Here is a 21158-nt window from a genome sequence, read left to right as displayed (position 1 = left end):
TAATCTGAACATGTTTAAAACAGTTGAAGGTAGTTGTATATAGTGATTCTTAAATTACCCTCAAATTCTTTAAAATGTCTGAAATCTCGACCAAGAGCAAATTTCTAGATTTAAAATAGTTTTTTTTAATTTGTATTTCAGGTTATGCCAATTCAAAATGGTTGAAAGGTCACATAAAAGCGGCTCACGATAAACCGAAAGAAGATGCTTTAGAAGATGTTAAAAAAGAGGGTAAGTAATAAAAACAATGAAATTTCAATTTAAAATATTAATTTGTATATAACTAGCTTTCCGCCCGCGGCTTCGCCCGCGTTGTCTAAAATCAAATAAATTACATACTAAAACCTTCCTCTTGAATCGCTATCTATTAAAAAAACCGCATCAAAATCCGTTGCGTAGTTTTAAATATTTAAGCATACAAAGGGACAGAGAAAGCGACTTTGTTTAATACTGTGTAGTGATTTGTATGTTACATTTCAGAAAATGCAAATTCCTCGGATGAATCGTCGCCTGTAGCCAAAAGAACGAGGAGTGCTGTGAAAAAAGAAAACGATACAGGTATATACTACCTTTTTTCCGCGGTTTCGTCTGTGTCTTAAAATATCATTTTCCATCGCATGTGCTACTTTTGATAGTAAAATGAACCTATATCTTGCTTCTAACAATGTATGGGCTGAAACTGTATTAAGTTTTTGAGTGATGCAAATTCAAATGTACAGGCAAATGGGTTTTTCCTTTCTTTCTTTCTTTCTTTCATTCACTTTAAATATCTTAATTTAAATTTCAGATGCCAAAGACGATGAAGATAAAACAATAATGACAACTGGGGTAAGAAATAAAATTATATACTTAGTCTATACTTCTATACTAGTCTATACTAATATTATAAAGAGGAAAGGTTTGTATGTATGTATGTATGTATGGTTTTCACGCATAAACTACTGGACCGATTTTGATGAAATTTGGCACAGGTAATCTTTAGACCCTGAGAAAGAACATAGGCTACTTTTTATTGCGAAATATGTACCACGGGCCGGGGCGGACCGCTAGTCATTAATAAAAAAATATTTTCTTTAGTGCTGTGCTTCTATTTAGCCTATATATCGAATATCTAAACCAACAATAACTTTTAATTAACCAACATGCACTTAACTAGCTGAGCCCCGCGGTTTCACCCGCATTACTCTGCTCCTGTTGGTCTTAGCGTGATGATATATAACCTATAGCCTTCCTCGATAAATGGGCTATCTAACACCGAAATAATTTTTCAAATCGGACCAGTAGTTCCCGAGATTAGCGCGTTCAAACAAACAAACTCTTCACTTTTATAATATTGAGTATAGATAAGTATAGATTCTTTAGAAACTTGTCAATTGTTATTCTAATTAACCTTTAATTTGTAAAAAAATGCCAGGTACCAACAGTTGAACTAAAAACCGAAGTGAAGCAAGAAGCCCTAGATAGTGATGATGAAGACATCTGGATAGTTCACACCGGTGATGATGCGCAAGAACAGCAGCTGCAGAACCTGCTTAGATTAAACGAGGTTTAACTTAACTGGGTTTAGTGTTGTTTAACGGGATTTAGTGTTGGTTAACGGGATTTAGTGTTGGTTAACAGGATTTAGTGTTGGTTAACGGGATTTAGTGTTGATTAACGGGATTTAGTGTTGGTTAACGGGATTTAGTGTTGGTTAATGGGATTTAGTGTTGGTTAACGGGATTTAGTGTTGGTTAACGGGATTTAGTGTTGGTTAACGGGATTTAGTGTTGGTTAACGGGATTTAGTGTTGGTTAACGGGATTTGGTGTTGGTTAACGGGATTTAGTGTTGGTTAACGGGATTTAGTGATGGTTAACGGGATTTAGTGTTGGTTAACGGGGTTTAGTGTTGGTTAACGGGGTTTAGTGTTGGTTAACGAGGGGTTAGGTGTTACATGTATCTTGAGATGTTAACGTAACCAACGTAAATACAAATACAATCTTTTAAAGTTTTACTGTATTACAATAAATACTATACTTTTTCTGTTCCAGACTGAAAGCACTCAGAACGCTCTGACAAAACATAAATGTTTTAACTGCAGGTGAATATTTTTACACTTATGTAGTACTTAGAAATTAAAATCGATTTTGTTATCCTACTCATATTATAAATGCGCAAGTTTGTGAGGATGGATGTGTGTGTGTGTGTTTGCTACTCTACACGCAAATACTACTGAACCGATTACAATGAAATTTAGTGCACATATAGAGGGTAACTTGGATTAACATATAGGACAGGTTTTATCCTGGAAATCCCGGGATCGGGAACTATGCGGGATTTTCTTTGAAAACGTGGGCGAAGCCGCGCGCGGAAAGCTTGTTTTTCTATAAGTATATGTACTATTTATAGAAGATATGTCTTTTTATCGCTCATACTTAAATAAATTTAAACTCAGATTAAATTAATTTATTATTTATAGTCGAATCTTCCCAACCGCGGAAAGTTTAACTACCCACAAATGTCGTAAACGAGGTAGGAAACGAAAATCTCCAACTGGACAATCTGGATTATATGTGCCTACTAAGGAGGACTTTTTGAAGGTAGATTATTTATTTTTTTAGCTTTTAGTATGTTTTCAAGGTGTGGTATTTATTTCCTAATTTTATGACGTGTTTTTTTATCTTTGGAACACTGTTTTTTTATGCATGAAAAATTTAACAATTGACTTAAAAATTATTTTCAGAGAGCCCAAGGCAGACCTAGACAAGCTAGCAACACTAACGATAGCTTATTGGTAAGTACTTTTCGTATTATTAATGTTTTGTTATTTTTGAAGTGAAAACTTCTTTAGCGGCGTTGGGTATAAAATCTTAAACTTGCGTCAGTACACGTGGCCTGATCGAAAAAGCGTAAGACGGATACCATTCCAAAATATCAAACATGCTCAACGTTAATAATCAAGTTTTCACTTCTGCCGGCACTCCCCCAGTGCAACCCGTTTTTTATGTGAATGACGTCATTATTTTTAACCTTTTTACACGGACTGCTCGAGCAGTCGGTCGTTGACTGCTCGAGCAGTCGCTACAAACCGCGCAGTTGACGGCTTGAAGCAGTCGCGACTGCTCGAGCAGTCCGTGTACGGCAGTGAATAAATGTCCATAGTTCGCGCGGTCGCGGCTTCAAGCCGTCGGTCCCAACTGCTTGAAGCAGTCCGTGTATGGCCCTTTCAGCCTATTTATTGTCCTGTAATATTCTCTTTCTCTCTCTAATATAAGTAAAGCTTGTCGCATGTCCTCATGGTTTGATTAAGTTTATCACAACATGTAAAAATTACAGCATTATTATGCTTAGATTATATTACTTACTTTTTACAAACAGTAACTTAGATTACTTAACCAAATAAACTAATTTTAATATACGCACACCCAAATAATTAGGTTAGACTAGCCGGTTGGCTTGGTTGGTAATGGCCCTGCCTTCCAAGCCAGAGGTCGTGGGTTCGATTCCCACCCGGGGCAAATATTTGTGTGATGAACATAGATGTTTGCTCTGTGTCTGGGTGTAAATTATCTATATAAGCACAGTATAACAATATTATTTCCTACAGTAAGGAATCGCCTTTGATGTCGCGCGATGCCGCCGCCAGCGTAGGTACTTACGCTGCCACACGAAAATACGCTAGGGTTGCAACAAATGGGAAATAAAACAATTTTGATTATTAATATTATGATGAAATCCTTTATTCATATGTACATTCAAAATAATTGCGATTATTAAATCTGATGTAATTATTTGTTCATAAATATATAATTACAGATATTGTACTGCTAAATATTATTTACGTGGACACTTTATTTTTGGATGTTCTTAATTGTATATTATACCATTTAACTAAGTAATGCATTCGCATTGGGATGTACAATCTGATTAGAAAATAATGAGGACAACATATACATAGCTTTGATTTTAAATTTTTAATTCAACAGATACAATTAATACAATCTTTCTGAAATATTGTTTCCTTCTGGGATTTCATTGTAGATTTACATCCGTAAACGGAACAGTTTTTGCGCGTCATAATAGAATATGTAAGTACCTATGTATAATAAAATTATTACACAAAAAATACGACTGCGTCGTCCTTTCGCGATAGTTAATGCAAACTCAGCGTGATTGCATTAAGCGGCCCGCGTCGCCCGACCCCCCGCCAGTTCCCCTCCGTTTCTCTGCACAAGTACATTCGTCGCCATACTGTAGGATGGTAATACTGTGATATAAGTACATATTTATTTAAAATTATATATGTATGTTTATCAACCATCTGGTTTCCATAACACGAGCGAAAGCTTAGTATGGGATCAGATCGTGCCGTGTGTGAAAATTGTCTCAAAATATAAAAAAATATATATGTATATAAATCAATAGGTAGAAAGTATTAGCCACATAATACATATTATAATTTCTAACTACATTCTTGCAAATAAATGTTATTTTAAAATTAAAATAACAATTCAAATGAATTGTGTATCGAAACTTCCAGAAAGTACGAAAGAAGCGAAGCCGCGACGACAGTCTGCAAATAGTGACGTGCCACAATTGTAACGAATCTTTCTCTTCTAAAGTGCGATTGAAGTTTCATATGTAAGTAAAATAATTAAATATTTTACAGATATTCTATTTTTTACCTTTTTTTTAATGTTTTAAATATTTTTATTAATTGACAGCTTTTCATGTCGGAATAGGGCCAAAGTCATTATTACTATTTTCAATTGTTTTATTTATGACTAGCTTTCCGCCCGCGGCTTCGCCCGCGTTTTCAAAGAATAACCTGTTCCCCTAGTATTTCCGGGATAAAACCTATCCTATGTCCTTTCTCGGGTATCAAAATATCTCTATACCAAATTTCATGCAAATTGGTTTAGTAGTTAAGGCGTGATTGAGTAACAGACAGACAGACAGACAGAGTTACTTTCGCATTTATAATATTAGTATGGATTGTTAAGGGGCATAACATAAAAATATATGCCTTTTCCACTTTAGCAATGAAACAGAATTCGACCATCTCTTCTTAAAATAAGCTAAATAAATAAAATACTTAAATAATTTATTGCATAAAACATGGTACATGCTATAGGAGTTTTAATATATTAGAGGGTTTTATTATAGTTTAATGATCACATCAACATTAAATGAAACGAAGTGCTGTCTCTCCTCAAGGACGGCGATTACCATAGACGCGAAGAATTAGTGTAGTTTAATTTTACGTATTTCCATTTAAATATTTCCATACCCAGATAGTGACTAGAATGTATTAGCGCCTTAATATTGTAATAATACATTTGAAAAATTTGAATTAATTTGAGCTTTTGATCGATAGATCCTTAAATATAGATCCCCCCTCCCAGGCAGTTCCACTCCCCCAGCTCGCTGCTCAAGGAGCAACAACCATAGTTTCATAGGTCTATTAAAAGAGTTTTTAACCCATTGAGCCCCAAGTGGCCCGATCGGTCCACGACACAATAATAATAAAAATAAATAATAATAATAATAATAAAGGCGTAGGGATGTGACGACCCCATCGCCCCCGGTTGGCATATCTACAATAGATATCCCAACCGTGCAGTCAGTCACCCCGCAGGGCACCTTGTGGCGAGGTGTCGGGGAGTAGCGACCCCGCGGGAACCGAGTGCTCCCGGGGGAGGACCCTGTCCTCACCTCTGGACTGTCCCAGTGGCAGTTCGGAGTGAACAATGACGAGGTTCAGGATCCCCCACCTCTGGCTTGCCTTTGTTGGCCGCCCAGAGTGGAGCCGCCAGAGCTATATGCTCGGGGGTGGAAGTGTCTAATGGCGTAATAGCGGGGAAACCCGCTCCGGGCCCGCGGGCCCGCGATGGTGAAACCGGTGCCGCACCTCTCTACACCCCTAGCCGTTCAGCTGATGTTGCCCCCTTGTTGCCATACTCGGTAACCTTTTTGGGAGCCCATCGACCGAACTGGCGAGTCACCGTCTGCCATTATTTTCAATTTTTAATATTGAAAAGGCAGACGTCCATAGTCCCCATAGAACCAATATACCAGTCCATCTAACACCCCCTTCCATAACCCAGTTTTGTTCATTTCCATTTTTCTGCAATAGTCCTACATTGGCCGCGGACTGCCCAGGGCTGTATCTCTATAGTGCAGTCATGGGCAGGCTGCGGCTGGTGTCCCACAACACATTAAATTCTCTAAAGGGCCTCTGCGTGTTGGACCTGTGTCCCCACGTAAGCCTTCCAAAGGACCGGGTATCTTCCTTCTGGTGGTACCCGTGTATTATGGAGAGAGACATAATAATAAAATCTTTATTAGCAAGCAGGCCAGGTACATTAAAATTAACAATCTATGTACTTACAAACTAATTACTAAAACCTACTAGCTAAAAGGAATGCCGCTCAGCATTTTACAGTGAAAGCATAGACTTTCACTGCAGAGCTGATTTTCAGCGACACCTTATTTATAGATTTTCTATTGTGTCTGTGGTTCCGGGGCCTGAGTTATTACTCGATAGATCCTTAAATATAGATCCCCCCCCCAGGCAGTTCCACTCCCCCAGCTCGCTGCTCAAGGGCGGCAACTACCACTGCTCCGCGTGTCCCGCACACTTTTCAAATGAAGCAGAACTATTCGATCACGTGCACTTTAGACATTCGAGGCAAAGAAGATGGCAGTGTCCGCTTAGTGGGTGCGGCAAGACTTTTCATTTGAGGTCAGTTATATAGATATAGAAAGATACAGTAAGAAGTATATAAAGATTAGACATAGCCTTTGATAAAATAAAGATACAGTAAAAAATAAATTAGATAAATCTTAATTAAAACAAAAAAAAACGTGTTAAAATGATCCTCACCATCAGCATATTTTGCAGATAAACTTTTTGAAAAATTAGTTTTCAGTGACGATTTTAACGATCGTTTTCTCGCCATTTCTTTATAGCCTATCGAGCTAGCCCTGCTCTTTATAACCTAACAAATCTCATTGCTAATCCTTTTCCTATTTTTTATTAGTAGTTATATTTTTTATTAAGTAACAGTAGTAGTAGAAGTAGTAAATGTTGGTAAAACTATAATCATAGGGACTTGTTAACTAGCACCAATTCAATATTTATTGTATACAATAACAAAATGAAGAAATTTTTTTTCCTTCATCTTAAAAGTATATGAAGTCTTATAAATAATAAAATTTTATCAATTTTTACTACGAACATAGCCTCAAAAAGAAACTTTTTACATATTTATAAAATATTTTTATATTTTTATACAGGGCAACACTAACAAAGCACAGCCGCACGCACACAGACACGCGGCGGTACGTGTGTGTGACGTGCGGGAAGCGGTTTCTCGACAAACAGACGTTGGACGAACATGGGGTTACACATTTGCAGGTAAAAAGTCCGTTTTTGCAATTATTTTTGAGTAATTAGCTTTTAAACATATACAAGGGAAACCTGCCTGTGTATAATAATATGATAGGTCATTCGATATGTTTCTTTATTGATACCAACCGAATTGGTTTGATATATTATGATAATATTGTTTTATGGAATATACAATTTTGTTGTTGTTTCCCCGATTACTCGGGGTTACCCTGGTGTTACGGAAAGTGCACTCAATTAAAATAAATTATATTTTTTATCTCTAAAATCAAGTCTATCAGCACCTTTTATACAAAATTCGATAACACCCTAATTTGAAAGATCAGTTTAAAAACTATAATAATTATGAAAAAATAACGTTTCGTTAACAGATAAAACCGTACCAATGCCACATCTGCCTCAAACAACTGACCCGCCGTTCCCGACTGCGCATGCACCTACGTGCACACGAAGAGGCAAGTCCGAGGCTCTTGCGTGTGTGCGTTAATTGTTCTAGAGCCTTCCGTGACGTGGAGGAGGCTATGGTAAGTGGTGGTTACCATGGCAACTGGTGTGGTCGCCATGACAACCGGGGCGGTAGCCATGGCTACCGGTAACAGTGCGACATTTCTTCCGTGATGTGGAAGAGGCTATGGTAAGTGGGAGGTTATCATGTCAACCGTGATGGTCGCCATGGCAACCGGTAACAGTGTTATAGCTTGTGAGGAAGCTCTTGCGTGTGTGTGTCAACTGTTGCCTGTGAGCCTTCCGTGACGTGGAAGAGGCTATGGTAAGGGCACAATATACAAAAACAACCAGTAGGGAAACTTCATACAAACGTTCGAAATGGCTCACGCACACAAGCAAGCGTGTTTACGAGAATCGTAAGGGTATTATCACAATTGACAGATATATAAGAATACCCCTACGATTCTCGTTGACACGCTTGCTTATATGCGTGTAACTTTTGTATTACAACAATCCATACTTAATATTATAAATGCGAAAGTAACTCTGTCTGTCTGTCTGTTACTCAATCACGCCTAAACTACTGAACCAATTTGCATGAAATTTGGTATGGAGATATTTTGATACCCGAGAAAGGACATAGGCTACCTTTTATTGCGAAATATGTACCACGGGCGAAGCCGGGGCGGACCTCTAGTACATATTATATTTTACCTAATAATTACTACCAACAATATACATATGAATTTATTGTTAATTTTTTAATATGTAAATGTTTATTCGCAGGAGCACAGCACAAAACACGCGGAGTGTGTTGCGGCGGTTGCGAGCGAAGCGAAGCGGCACGAAGCGGGACAACTGTCGCCCACCAGTGGGCTTGTTACACGCAACCATACACGTAATTATATACTTTACACGTAACTATATAATATACACGTAATATGCTATACACGTAATTATATACTTTACACGTAACTATATACTATGCACGTAATATGCTATACACGTAATTATATACTTTACACGTAACTATATACTATGCACGTAATATGCTATACACGTAATTATATACTTTACACGTAACTATATACTATGGACGCATACACGTAATTATACTAATATTACTAGCGGTCCGCCCCGGCTTCGCCCGTGGTACCTACATGTTTAAACTATCCTATCTCTTAAGTTGGATCGAACTGCACATGATGTGCGAATTTTATTATAATCGGTTAAGTGGTTTAGGAGTCCATTGAGGACAAACATTGTGACACGAGATTTATATATATTAAGATAAAGCTGAAAAGTTTGTTTGTTTGAACGCGCTAATCTCAAGAGTCCGATTTGAAAAATTCTTTCGGTGTTAGATAGACCATTTATCGAGGAAGGTTATATGCTTTCATTATGCTAAGACCAACAGAAGCAGAGCACTGTGGGTGAAACCGCGGAGCACAGCTAGTATACTATACACGTATACACGTATACACGTATACATGTATACACGTTTTTTTTTTGGACTTACTATATACATTTTTATTCTTACACATTTTTTCACATTCCAGAATCTTTCACAAAACCAATACCACGCGAAGTGACCACCGACGAGAGTCGAACCTTGCTCCACGGGTTAGACGCTACAGCGCTAACTATTGTGCGTGTGGTGCGGGTTGATAAAGCGTTTCGATGTGAATATTGTGAGGAGTGAGTGGAAAGCATATTTCTATTTATTAAAAAAATTTGATTGTCTGTAAAGTCGGTTTACTGACGATAGTTGAACGTGACAACGTCCGATTGTGCTTCTTTGTCGCTCGTTCCGCGCTCTCGCTTGCACTTCAAGCCTTACATGGAACGCCTCAGAGCGAGGTAACGCCGCATGAGTCATGTTTTTTCGTGCGTGCAGCCGGCTCTATCGAATTGTAAGACGTTGTCACGTCAATAAATTGAAATACGTTTATTATGTATACATAATTCGTTTAAGTTGAAATATTGTTTAATTCCGTTGAAGTTGAAATTTTTGAAGTAAAACTTCTTTAGGCGCGACTAGGGAGTAACTCAGATTTTTTTTCTGACGGAAGTAACGCTTACTATAGTCTGTGTAGTTTCCGCCATTTAAAAATAAAAAAAGTGTGTGCGTGTAACCTTTACGCGCGATTGAAGTAAAACTTCTTTGGCGTTGACGACATATATCACTGAAATGATTAAATATTAACTTAAATAAATAAATATTATATTATAATTTAATTATATTTATTATTCATGTGCTTTACAAAGATTATTTAAATGTTATATTAATATTATTCATTCGAAACAGGTAATTGAATGTCATAATAATTTCTTACGTACGAAATTATAGGTTTGTGGTAACTATAATGTGAAACATAAATTTTACTCTCTAAATTTGCTACTTTTCTTGAAAATACAGCATCTATCGTTGTACCGAAACGCGTTGTTGAATGAAGTCGAGAAGTATTCATAGATAAATCAAATTTTTCTTCTAAAAAATCAATTAACGGCTGAGATTCCTGAGAGCGAAAATTAACATTAAAATCTCCAGTTAGAATCATCGGTAATTCATGATAATTACTATTTAAAAGTCGAGAACCTTCAATTGTGAAGTGAAGTAATTGCTGATGAATAAATTTTATGATATTTGTCAGGCTAGTATTTGTAGAAATATAAATAACAACGATAATCACAGGTTGGTCATTCGTATTAACACATCGAACCAAGGCGATGTCACCAATTTGTGAAACCTCATCGGAAATTTGTGATAATATCGTTTGTGAAATATTTTGAATTGGTGTTACATTGTTCAGTGTATCTGTAGATGAATGATATACAGCTACTCCACCAGCAGTTGAGTTGGGTCGTTTGTATTGGGTAACGCAATAAAAATTTTCAATAAGAATTTGTTCGTCATTTTTCATCCAAGTTTCGGAAAATAACAGCAATGTGGACATTTTTAATACCTTATCATTCAGATCAGAAACATGAGCACGTAAACTTTGGCAGTTGAAGGAAAATAGTGTAATATTACTCTCATTTACAAGGTTATATAATTCTTCCTGTTGTGTTATTAGGCGAGAATTTGAAAGTCTTTCAAATTCACACTGTAAATCAACTATTCCCCCTGGACGCTTTCTTCCATGATAAAATTTGTTGTCATCGGTGTTTGAGACAATGAACAATCCATTTATATCAGTTACTCGTGATAAAGCTACATATAACAGCTGCTGACTGTGACTTTTATTGTATTCATAAACGATTTGATCAAAAGTACCACCTTGAGACTTATGTATTGTAAGCGCACAAGCAGATACTAATGGAAACTGATTTCTCTTTGCAAATATTGTCTTATTTCTATTCATTGGTACAGATGACGATCTTCATAAAATTGGGACTGCTGTTCTACTAATGTTTAGAGTTTGAATATGATGGGCAGCTTTTTTCCTAATTTTCTCTCCTATCTTACCAGGAAACTCAAGCCATAAGCGTATGATGTTATCACTGTCATCACGTTCAATATACACTAACTTTCCAACACAACCGTTGGCTAAGCCATCAGATACATCAATATTGGTTGCAATAATGTAAAATTTGTTAAGAACTAATATGATTTCATAAGGCGATCCTCCTGTATCAATAACTGACATTTTATGAAATTGTTGGCGTACATATGCTTCTTGTTCAACTGAATGACAACCTATATAGGTACATATCTGTTGCTATGGATACTACTTTGTCTTCAGCAATATTTAAAATAGATTGATTATAATCCGCAACATGTTTATTTTTATTTTTAATTTACTTATTTTAAAAGTAATAAATAAACAAGTATAGGTATTTAGAGATTTTCAAAAAATTTTGCAATTTAAAATAATGTTTTTAAAACTGTTGAATTTTTCATTCACATTGCTATTCACAATTGATCCGTTTGAAAATTTGAAAATAAATAATCCTAATTGATTATGATATTTGCCACTAGCTGGCGTATAAGTCAAGAAGCGTGTAGTATATGACATATACTTACAACCAATCAGAATTATTGAAGTAAAACTTCTTTAGGCGCGACTAGGGAGTAACTCAGATTTTTTTTCTGACGGAAGTAACGCTTACTATAGTCTGTGTAGTTTCCGCCATTTAAAAATAATAATTCTGATTGGTTGTAAGTATATGTCATATACTACACGCTTCTTGACTTATACGCCAGCTAGTGGCAAATATCATAATCAATTAGGATTATTTATTTTCAAATTTTCAAACGGATCAATTGTGAATAGCAATGTGAATGAAAAATTCAACAGTTTTAAAAACATTATTTTAAATTGCAAAATTTTTTGAAAATCTCTAAATACCTATACTTGTTTATTTATTACTTTTAAAATAAGTAAATTAAAAATAAAAATAAACATGTTGCGGATTATAATCAATCTATTTTAAATATTGCTGAAGACAAAGTAGTATCCATAGCAACAGATATGTACCTATATAGGTTGTCATTCAGTTGAACAAGAAGCATATGTACGCCAACAATTTCATAAAATGTCAGTTATTGATACAGGAGGATCGCCTTATGAAATCATATTAGTTCTTAACAAATTTTACATTATTGCAACCAATATTGATGTATCTGATGGCTTAGCCAACGGTTGTGTTGGAAAGTTAGTGTATATTGAACGTGATGACAGTGATAACATCATACGCTTATGGCTTGAGTTTCCTGGTAAGATAGGAGAGAAAATTAGGAAAAAAGCTGCCCATCATATTCAAACTCTAAACATTAGTAGAACAGCAGTCCCAATTTTATGAAGATCGTCATCTGTACCAATGAATAGAAATAAGACAATATTTGCAAAGAGAAATCAGTTTCCATTAGTATCTGCTTGTGCGCTTACAATACATAAGTCTCAAGGTGGTACTTTTGATCAAATCGTTTATGAATACAATAAAAGTCACAGTCAGCAGCTGTTATATGTAGCTTTATCACGAGTAACTGATATAAATGGATTGTTCATTGTCTCAAACACCGATGACAACAAATTTTATCATGGAAGAAAGCGTCCAGGGGGAATAGTTGATTTACAGTGTGAATTTGAAAGACTTTCAAATTCTCGCCTAATAACACAACAGGAAGAATTATATAACCTTGTAAATGAGAGTAATATTACACTATTTTCCTTCAACTGCCAAAGTTTACGTGCTCATGTTTCTGATCTGAATGATAAGGTATTAAAAATGTCCACATTGCTGTTATTTTCCGAAACTTGGATGAAAAATGACGAACAAATTCTTATTGAAAATTTTTATTGCGTTACCCAATACAAACGACCCAACTCAACTGCTGGTGGAGTAGCTGTATATCATTCATCTACAGATACACTGAACAATGTAACACCAATTCAAAATATTTCACAAACGATATTATCACAAATTTCCGATGAGGTTTCACAAATTGGTGACATCGCCTTGGTTCGATGTGTTAATACGAATGACCAACCTGTGATTATCGTTGTTATTTATATTTCTACAAATACTAGCCTGACAAATATCATAAAATTTATTCATCAGCAATTACTTCACTTCACAATTGAAGGTTCTCGACTTTTAAATAGTAATTATCATGAATTACCGATGATTCTAACTGGAGATTTTAATGTTAATTTTCGCTCTCAGGAATCTCAGCCGTTAATTGATTTTTTAGAAGAAAAATTTGATTTATCTATGAATACTTCTCGACTTCATTCAACAACGCGTTTCGGTACAACGATAGATGCTGTATTTTCAAGAAAAGTAGCAAATTTAGAGAGTAAAATTTATGTTTCACATTATAGTTACCACAAACCTATAATTTCGTACGTAAGAAATTATTATGACATTCAATTACCTGTTTCGAATGAATAATATTAATATAACATTTAAATAATCTTTGTAAAGCACATGAATAATAAATATAATTAAATTATAATATAATATTTATTTATTTAAGTTAATATTTAATCATTTCAGTGATATATGTCGTCAACGCCAAAGAAGTTTTACTTCAATCGCGCGTAAAGGTTACACGCACACACTTTTTTTTTATTGTAAGTTTCATCTAAATCTGCACATCCGTTACTAACCTACATGTATTTTCAGCGTGTTCTACTTGGAAGAAGCTCTCAACTCACACAGATCAATACACAAGGGTGTGAAGAATCCGTTTGTCTGTCACATTTGTAAAGTCAGCTTTGCAACTTATTCCAGGTATTTATTTTATTTAAAACTAGTGGTCCGCTCCGGCTTCGCCCGTGGTACATATTTAGTATCCTATGTCTCTTGGCTCTAAACTACCTCCCTGCCAATTTTCAGCTAAATCGGTTCAGCCGTTCTTGAGTAATAAGTGGAGTAACTAACACGACTTTCTTTTATATAATATATATATATATATATATATATAGATTTATACTAAGCAATCTATTTAAAATGTTGATAAATTGTGTACATAGATTGTTACACAGAGAAAATGAAATAGCAGCATAGCATTCAAATCCTACTAATATTATAAATGCGAAAGTTAGTATGTTTGTTTGTTGCTCCTGCAAATACTACTGAACCGATTACAATGAAATTTAGCACACATATACAGGGTAACTTGGATTAACACATAGGATAGATTTTATCCCGGAAATCCCACGGGAACGGGAAAAATTTATTTAAAAAAACAATTGATCTAAAATGTTTATGAATACGTACATTTTTTTTTTTTATTAAAAATTCCTCGTTACCTTAAAATACCGTAAGCATAATATTCCTTACTAATATTATAGTGTAAAAAGCGATTTTATTATATGCTTTTTGTGCGCGTATTCATTAAAAATTCTAATTTAAACTTTTACAGAGGAAATTTTATGCTTTTGTTTGTATGTTTTAATATAAATATCGAACAAGTTTAGATCATTTGACTATTTCCAGATGTACAACACACAAAACGACGCATGGCTTTTATAAGCGCAATTTGTCCGACTGCAACAAGGAGGGTAGTTCGAACATACTGGGATATGGCGGCTTTCCCGTTGTCAAGCATTTTTTGTGCGAGGTATTTATCAATCTATAAGAAATAAAAAAATGTATGCGTGTACTAGAGTACACACGTAAGAAGTGAAACTTCTTTATGACCTTAAAAATGTCACGAGTATGGTGTAACGCAAAAATGTCACGCGTACGGCGTAACGCAAAAATGTCACGCGTACGGCGTAACGCAAAAATGTTACACTAAATTTTTGTCCAACCCCAATAAAGAAGTTTCACTTCAAAAAAAATTGGAGTTATTTGAAATCTGAACTTATAATAAAATCAGTGTGTCTGTTTTTAATCTATAATGGCGCCGTTTCATTAGTCGTTAACTCGTTCGGTATACAGCATACGGGGAGTCCCCGCAGGCGAGATAACAACCAATGAAAACAAGTTCCCCGCATGCTTAATACCGACCGTGATATCGACCAATGAAATTCATCGGTCAAGGTCGGTACAGCTTGCGGGTCTTAAGTCAAATACTTTTTCATTATTCAATTTCATTCGTGAGTGCTTGTTGGATTATAAAGACGCTGCACAAAATGGCTGATCGCTTTACGGATTCGCAAATGTTGAATCTCGTGGAAATCTATCGAGATTATGATTGTTTTACGTAAAATGGAGGTTCTCCCTACACCCCGCATGCGGGCCCTATCGACTAATGAAAACGGTTCCCCGAATGCTGGCCCTGTGGCACGCGTTCCAGAAATCTCTCGCACCCCGCATGCGGGCCCTATCGACTAATGAAACTGCGCCATACTAATACTAGCGGTCCGCCCCGGCTTTGCCCGTGGTACCTACATGTTTAAACTATCCTATCTCTCAAGTTGGATTGAACTGCACATGGTGTGCGAATTTTATTATAATCGGTTAAGTGGTTTAGGAGTTCATTGAGGACAAACATTGTGACACGAGATTTATATATATTAAGATTAATATGTTATTGTTTTTTCAGGATTGTGGCCGTTCCTACCTCCATTGGACATATTTACAAGTACACAGGCGTATGAAACATGCAAACGAAAACTTTTTGTTCAAATGCAATCAGTGTGAATTGACCTTTCCTAATAGGTGAGTTTAAACTCAAACTCAAACTCAATTTATAGCCATGTAATAATATATTATTATTAATTAATGTATGACATTAAATAAAATATTTTGGACTTTCGCTTCAGTACATTAAAAACTTAACTCAATACGTAACTTTTACAACACTAAATCATTAATTTTACAAGACTATAGTGGAGCATAGGCAACATTTGTCGTCTATCAATTGTATCTTCGAAGAGAGGTAACCTGCTTAAAAACATCGATTAAAGTGAATTAATCGATACGGACTTGAAACATTATTGTCAATCGAACTTGAAACACATGTCAGTTTTAAAATTAATCAGGCGAATCCCTGTCCCAGTAATATACTTTCTTTCGAGCAAAATAAGACAAGTATCTACATAATTAAAAAAAACACAACGCATTTATTTACTAGCTTTCCGCCCGCGGCTTCGCCCGCGTTTTCAGAGAAAAACCCGTTCCCGTAGGATTTCCGGGATAAAACCTATCCTATGTCCTTTCTCGGGTATCAAAATATATCTATACCAAATTTCATGCAAATTGGTTCAGTAGTTCAGGCGTGATTGAGTAACAGACAGACAGACAGAGTTACTTTCGCATTTATAATATTAGTATGGACACAGACTAATAATAATATACTACGTAGATGATTTTTATTCACAAAATAATCATTGCATTCGATTTTAGATGTCAGATTTCGATTTTTAGAATAACGTCTCTGGTATTTAAAAGGTTTATTGACAAAAAATTGTAGCGACGTCAGTTCTTTTAATTAGAAATTATTTATTATGCTTAGAATGGTTTATCAGTAAAATCAATTCTTAAAATTACTTGTATCAATCGTTATTATTATAAATATGTAATCGCAATTGAAAAACTAAAGCAAATGTGCAGTTCTAGGAAGGAAATAACATATTATTCTATGTCGTCGTTACTAAGTTACGTTGTTGAATTTTGTTGAACCGTCAATTGTTGCCTATAAAATATAATGGCTCTCTAACTATTCAGAATGTCGATTACATAAAATGATTAAAAATTAAGATCAATTTAAAAATAATAGAATTACTAAGTATTTTTGTTATATACAGAAACCCTTTTAACTCATACCTACTTTTAAATACTTACAGTTGGAGTGTCGCATATCACAGGAAAAAAGTACACGGCAAAACTTGTCAAGAAGATGGCGGCACTACTAAAATTGCTAGACAGGACTATTACAGGTATCTATAATGATTTAAAAATTGTCGTTGTTACTTTTTCATGTAAAAACTACTGGATGAATGGAAAAAACTTTACAAGAATATAAAATACTAGAGGTCCGCCCCGGCTTCGCCCGTGGTACATATTTCGCAATAAAAGGTAGCCTATGTCCTTTCTCAGGGTCTAAAGATTGTCTGTGCCAAATTTCCCCAAAATCGGTCCAGTAGTTTATGCGTGAAAACCATACATACATACATAATTACAAACTTTTCCTCTTTATAATATTAGTATAGATTATATCTTTCTATAATATAAAAATGAATCGCAAAATGCGTTGGTAAGCGTATAACTCGAGAACGGCTTAACCGATTTCGTTAATTCTTTTTTTTATAATATTCCTTGAAGCACGAGGATGGTTCTTATGGAAAGATAACGTAAACATGTACCACGGGCGAAGCCGGGGCGGACCGCTTGTATCATAATAAAACATGAGCTATGGAAAACACTTTTTCTCTTCTTTTTCTGTTAATATAAGAATATATTTCAATATTTAAAAAAAAAAACATTTCGATTTAATTGATGGTACACAAACAAGAGAAAACTTAATAGTTAAAAAAGTCTGTCTGTTACACCTAAAACTTAATGAAGGGATAGTTTCAATTATTTAATTTAGTTATGTATTCAATTTCATATTATTTTTGCTGTTACAAAAAATCCGTTAGACATAGCATGAGATTTTTTATGAGTCGAAACGTTTTTAAATCACTACATTACGATTTTTAGAATACCATGCCGCGATTGTGACGAAGTCTTGCCGAACAAGATTGAGCTCTATAAGCATAGACAGAAGATGCACTGCGATGAGTCGCTTGAAAATGAAGGATTTGAAGGTTCGTAAATGCTAAAAATAATTGAATATTTAACGGTTTTAAAACTCGTTATATTTCTATTAAAAAATATGTTTCGTTAATTTTTGAGAAAACGGTTAAAACCGTAGTTTAACAGTGGATAGCACCCTCAATTCTATTTTAAGAGGTTTTTTTTATCGTTTTTAAGGTAATTTTCTATGTAATAAATTTGTCTTTATATTGCACGCCTCATAAGCGAAGCGTTGAGGTGGGTACTACTGTCACTTCGCGCAAAACATCTGATTTTTCAAACTTAAAATGTCTTTATGTATCATACATTGCACTTGTAAGATAATACATACACACACATATTAAGAAAAAACACTATTTTTAACATTCATGATATTTTTGATGTCATTTTTGTTATTTAAACTAGTTAAAAAACAGTTTAAAAAAGTTCTGTATTGGACGTCCGTGTGTCTGTATGTGCGGATCCTTTTTCTTGTTAACACGATAGCGACCGAAATACTTTACTAATCGAGTCTTTTTTTTTCTCTTACGCTTGAGTATGCTCAGGAATAGAACCCTTTCATTTTTCAGGGTCTGATTCGATGTGGTTTAATTGTTATTAGATAAACAAAAATAATAATTAATAAATATTTATTAAAAAAAAATTATGAGGCGTGCACTTTTGGATTTTCCAAACTATTTTTACATATTGCGTTGCAACTACACAGCATAAATAATACATATAGATATGTATATAATAATGTAGCGTATTAAAAACTATTTTAAATGGTTATTTTCTTAACAAACGAAACAGAGATATTTTATAGTTTACCAAAGTATTAAAACTAATTTTAAAGAGCAACTATGGAGTTTCTTGCCGGTTCTTCTCTATAGATATTGCTTTCCGAATCGGTGGTAAATAAAAATATGTAATGACGATTCGAAAGTGCTTCTAATAGAAGTCTAATTGAATAAATAAATGTTTGAGTTTGGTATTATACTCAGTTTTAAATAGTTCTTTTTACAAACGAAACAGAGACATTTTATAGTTAACCAAAGTATTGAAACTTGCTTTAAATCGTGTTTTATTTCAGCGAATATACCAGAAACAATAATAGACAAGGATACAACAGTTTGCTCGAAATGTGGACACAATTTGCACAACGCGAACGCTCTGCAGAAACATTTGAAGTAAATTATATATATTATATTGTTTATATTTTAGACAATTATTATTTGATTTCATATTAGAAGTATGCTTTTCGTCCGCGGCTTCGGTCAATTTGTCTAAAACCCAATAAATTGTATACTAAAACCTTCCCCGAGAATCACGCTATCTATTGAAAACAACCACATCGAAATCTGTTGCGTAGTTTTAAAGATTTAAGTATAATATATAGCGAACGAATGACCCGAGTAGTTTTTTTTGTGTGGTGTCTCTCTTAGGCGCGGGTCAAACACAAGCGGCGTGCCATAAGCGCACCTCTTGAATCTGTTTTGCACCACGTGCTTCTTATACATTTTGTATGAAAGAATTTTGGACAGGCGTCGAGACGGCACGCCACGGTTGTGCCAAGGTTGCGCCGCCCCAAAATTATTTCATACAAAATGCCAATAGCGCACCCGATGCACGCCGCTTGTATATGTCCCGCGCCTTAGGCCGGTTACAAAGATTCACCGACCGTCAGTGCGTACGTCAGTCGCGCTTGTCATATGTATGGAAATTAATAACGGTTTTATTAATTTCCATATATCTATACTAATACTAGCGGTCCGCCCCGGCTTCGCCCGTGGTACATATGAAAAATAGATGTTGGCCGATTCTCAGACTTACCCGATATGCACAGAAAATTTCATGAGAATCGGTCCACCCGTTTCGGAGGAGTATGCAGACTAACATTGTGACACGAGAATTTTATATATAAGATGTATTTATTATAAAGCTGAAGAGTTTGTTTGTTTGTTTGTTTGAACGCGCTAATCTCGGGAACAACTGGTCCGATTTGAAAAATTCTGTCGGTGTTAGCTAGCCCATTTATCGAGGAAGGTTATAAGCTATATATCATCACGCTACGACCAACAGGAGTGGAGCCACGGGGGTGAAACCGCGCGGAGCAGCTAGTGGAAGTCATATGTATTTAAATTCATAAAACCGTTCATAGCTAGACCGACCATACGCACGCGTTTTGCTACGCACTGAGTACTGTTACACTGTCCAATATTGCTGACATATTATATCGCGGTGTCAACAATATTGTATGTGTCTATGTTATAGGCAAACTCCGAAGCTCCGGCGCTCCTAGGTTGGACTGGTCAATCCTCAGGTCAGACTGAATGACTTAGTCAAAGCCCAAACAAATGTAAATTTTCGGCCTTTGACTAAACAATTTTCGTCAAACCTGGGAGAGACTAATTTGGTCAGGCAAACGTCAAAACACAATTTTATTAAATCGGGGTTTGACGAGTCAAACTCCGATATAGGTATGAAGTGTCTTATCTTCGTATATTTGGAAGCATTTTATCATTTAAGCAGCTTTCAAGTCTTAAGAACCGCTTAACTCTGCCAGTTCTGACACCTGATTGGTCAGCTTACGTGATTTTCACTTTTATATTTGAGATGCTTTGAGAGAATGCCGTGTGGCATTAGGCCCGCTTTTTGTACGATGCAATAAAGTATAAAATAAATAAATAAATGCTTTGGAATATACGGAGGTTAGTTTGTATAAGATTAAGTATAAAAAAATAACATTTTTAAAATTTTGATGTTTATTGTTTTAATAATTTCTTAAGTAATTAAAATGAAAAAACCTGTTTAAACATGTTCAGATCAACGTTTGACCGAGAATTGCAGTCGCTTCTAGGATTGACTAGGCCAAAACCGAAACAGAATAATTTACTTTCGACGTTTGACTGAAAAGTTAGGAGCTCCTGGGTTTGACTAAAAATACTTCAGGCAAAGGGCGAAATTGAAATGTATTTCGGGGATTGCCTGATGGCTTTGGCCAAACCTAGGATAAACCAGTCCTTCCGCGAAGAGACTGTGTATCGGACTTTGACTATAACATCTATATATAATGCCTTGATTTTTGAAGTGAAACTTCTTTATCGGGGTTGGAAAAAAAATAAATATAACATTTTTTCGTT

The 21158-nt window shown here is 35.2% G+C and overlaps 2 protein-coding genes across 2 annotated transcripts in view; one reads left to right on the top strand and one right to left on the bottom strand.

The window, feature by feature from the left end:
• The window catches only part of LOC149476193 (uncharacterized), a 177295-nt gene extending 163383 nt beyond the window's left edge, over positions 1 to 13912 (bottom strand). Inside the window, exon 1 of the mRNA XM_089712357.1 lies at positions 13721 to 13912. The gene's annotated coding sequence lies outside the window, so the exon portion shown is untranslated. The remainder of the gene's footprint in view (positions 1 to 13720) is intronic.
• LOC149476192 (uncharacterized) overlaps positions 1 to 21158 on the top strand; it is a 33755-nt gene that overhangs the window by 4631 nt on the left and 7966 nt on the right. The window contains exons 5-23 of the mRNA XM_089712016.1: positions 142 to 231; positions 481 to 558; positions 788 to 828; positions 1415 to 1546; positions 2033 to 2082; positions 2461 to 2581; positions 2725 to 2775; positions 4522 to 4622; positions 6556 to 6726; positions 7281 to 7401; positions 7764 to 7916; positions 8626 to 8737; positions 9399 to 9537; positions 13972 to 14079; positions 14788 to 14911; positions 15842 to 15957; positions 17085 to 17177; positions 17941 to 18047; positions 19109 to 19205. Of these exons, the coding sequence (XP_089568142.1) occupies positions 142 to 231; positions 481 to 558; positions 788 to 828; positions 1415 to 1546; positions 2033 to 2082; positions 2461 to 2581; positions 2725 to 2775; positions 4522 to 4622; positions 6556 to 6726; positions 7281 to 7401; positions 7764 to 7916; positions 8626 to 8737; positions 9399 to 9537; positions 13972 to 14079; positions 14788 to 14911; positions 15842 to 15957; positions 17085 to 17177; positions 17941 to 18047; positions 19109 to 19205 (2005 nt within the window). The remainder of the gene's footprint in view (positions 1 to 141; positions 232 to 480; positions 559 to 787; positions 829 to 1414; positions 1547 to 2032; positions 2083 to 2460; positions 2582 to 2724; positions 2776 to 4521; positions 4623 to 6555; positions 6727 to 7280; positions 7402 to 7763; positions 7917 to 8625; positions 8738 to 9398; positions 9538 to 13971; positions 14080 to 14787; positions 14912 to 15841; positions 15958 to 17084; positions 17178 to 17940; positions 18048 to 19108; positions 19206 to 21158) is intronic.

This window comes from Colias philodice, chromosome 28 (assembly GCF_061535455.1).
Source record: "Colias philodice isolate Cphi_HAF_F1 chromosome 28, ilColPhil1 Martin Lab GWU primary, whole genome shotgun sequence".
Classification (NCBI taxonomy): domain Eukaryota; kingdom Metazoa; phylum Arthropoda; class Insecta; order Lepidoptera; family Pieridae; genus Colias; species Colias philodice.
The sequence above is the reverse complement of the archived record's forward strand: the minus strand, read 5'-3'. Positions and strand labels throughout refer to the sequence as shown.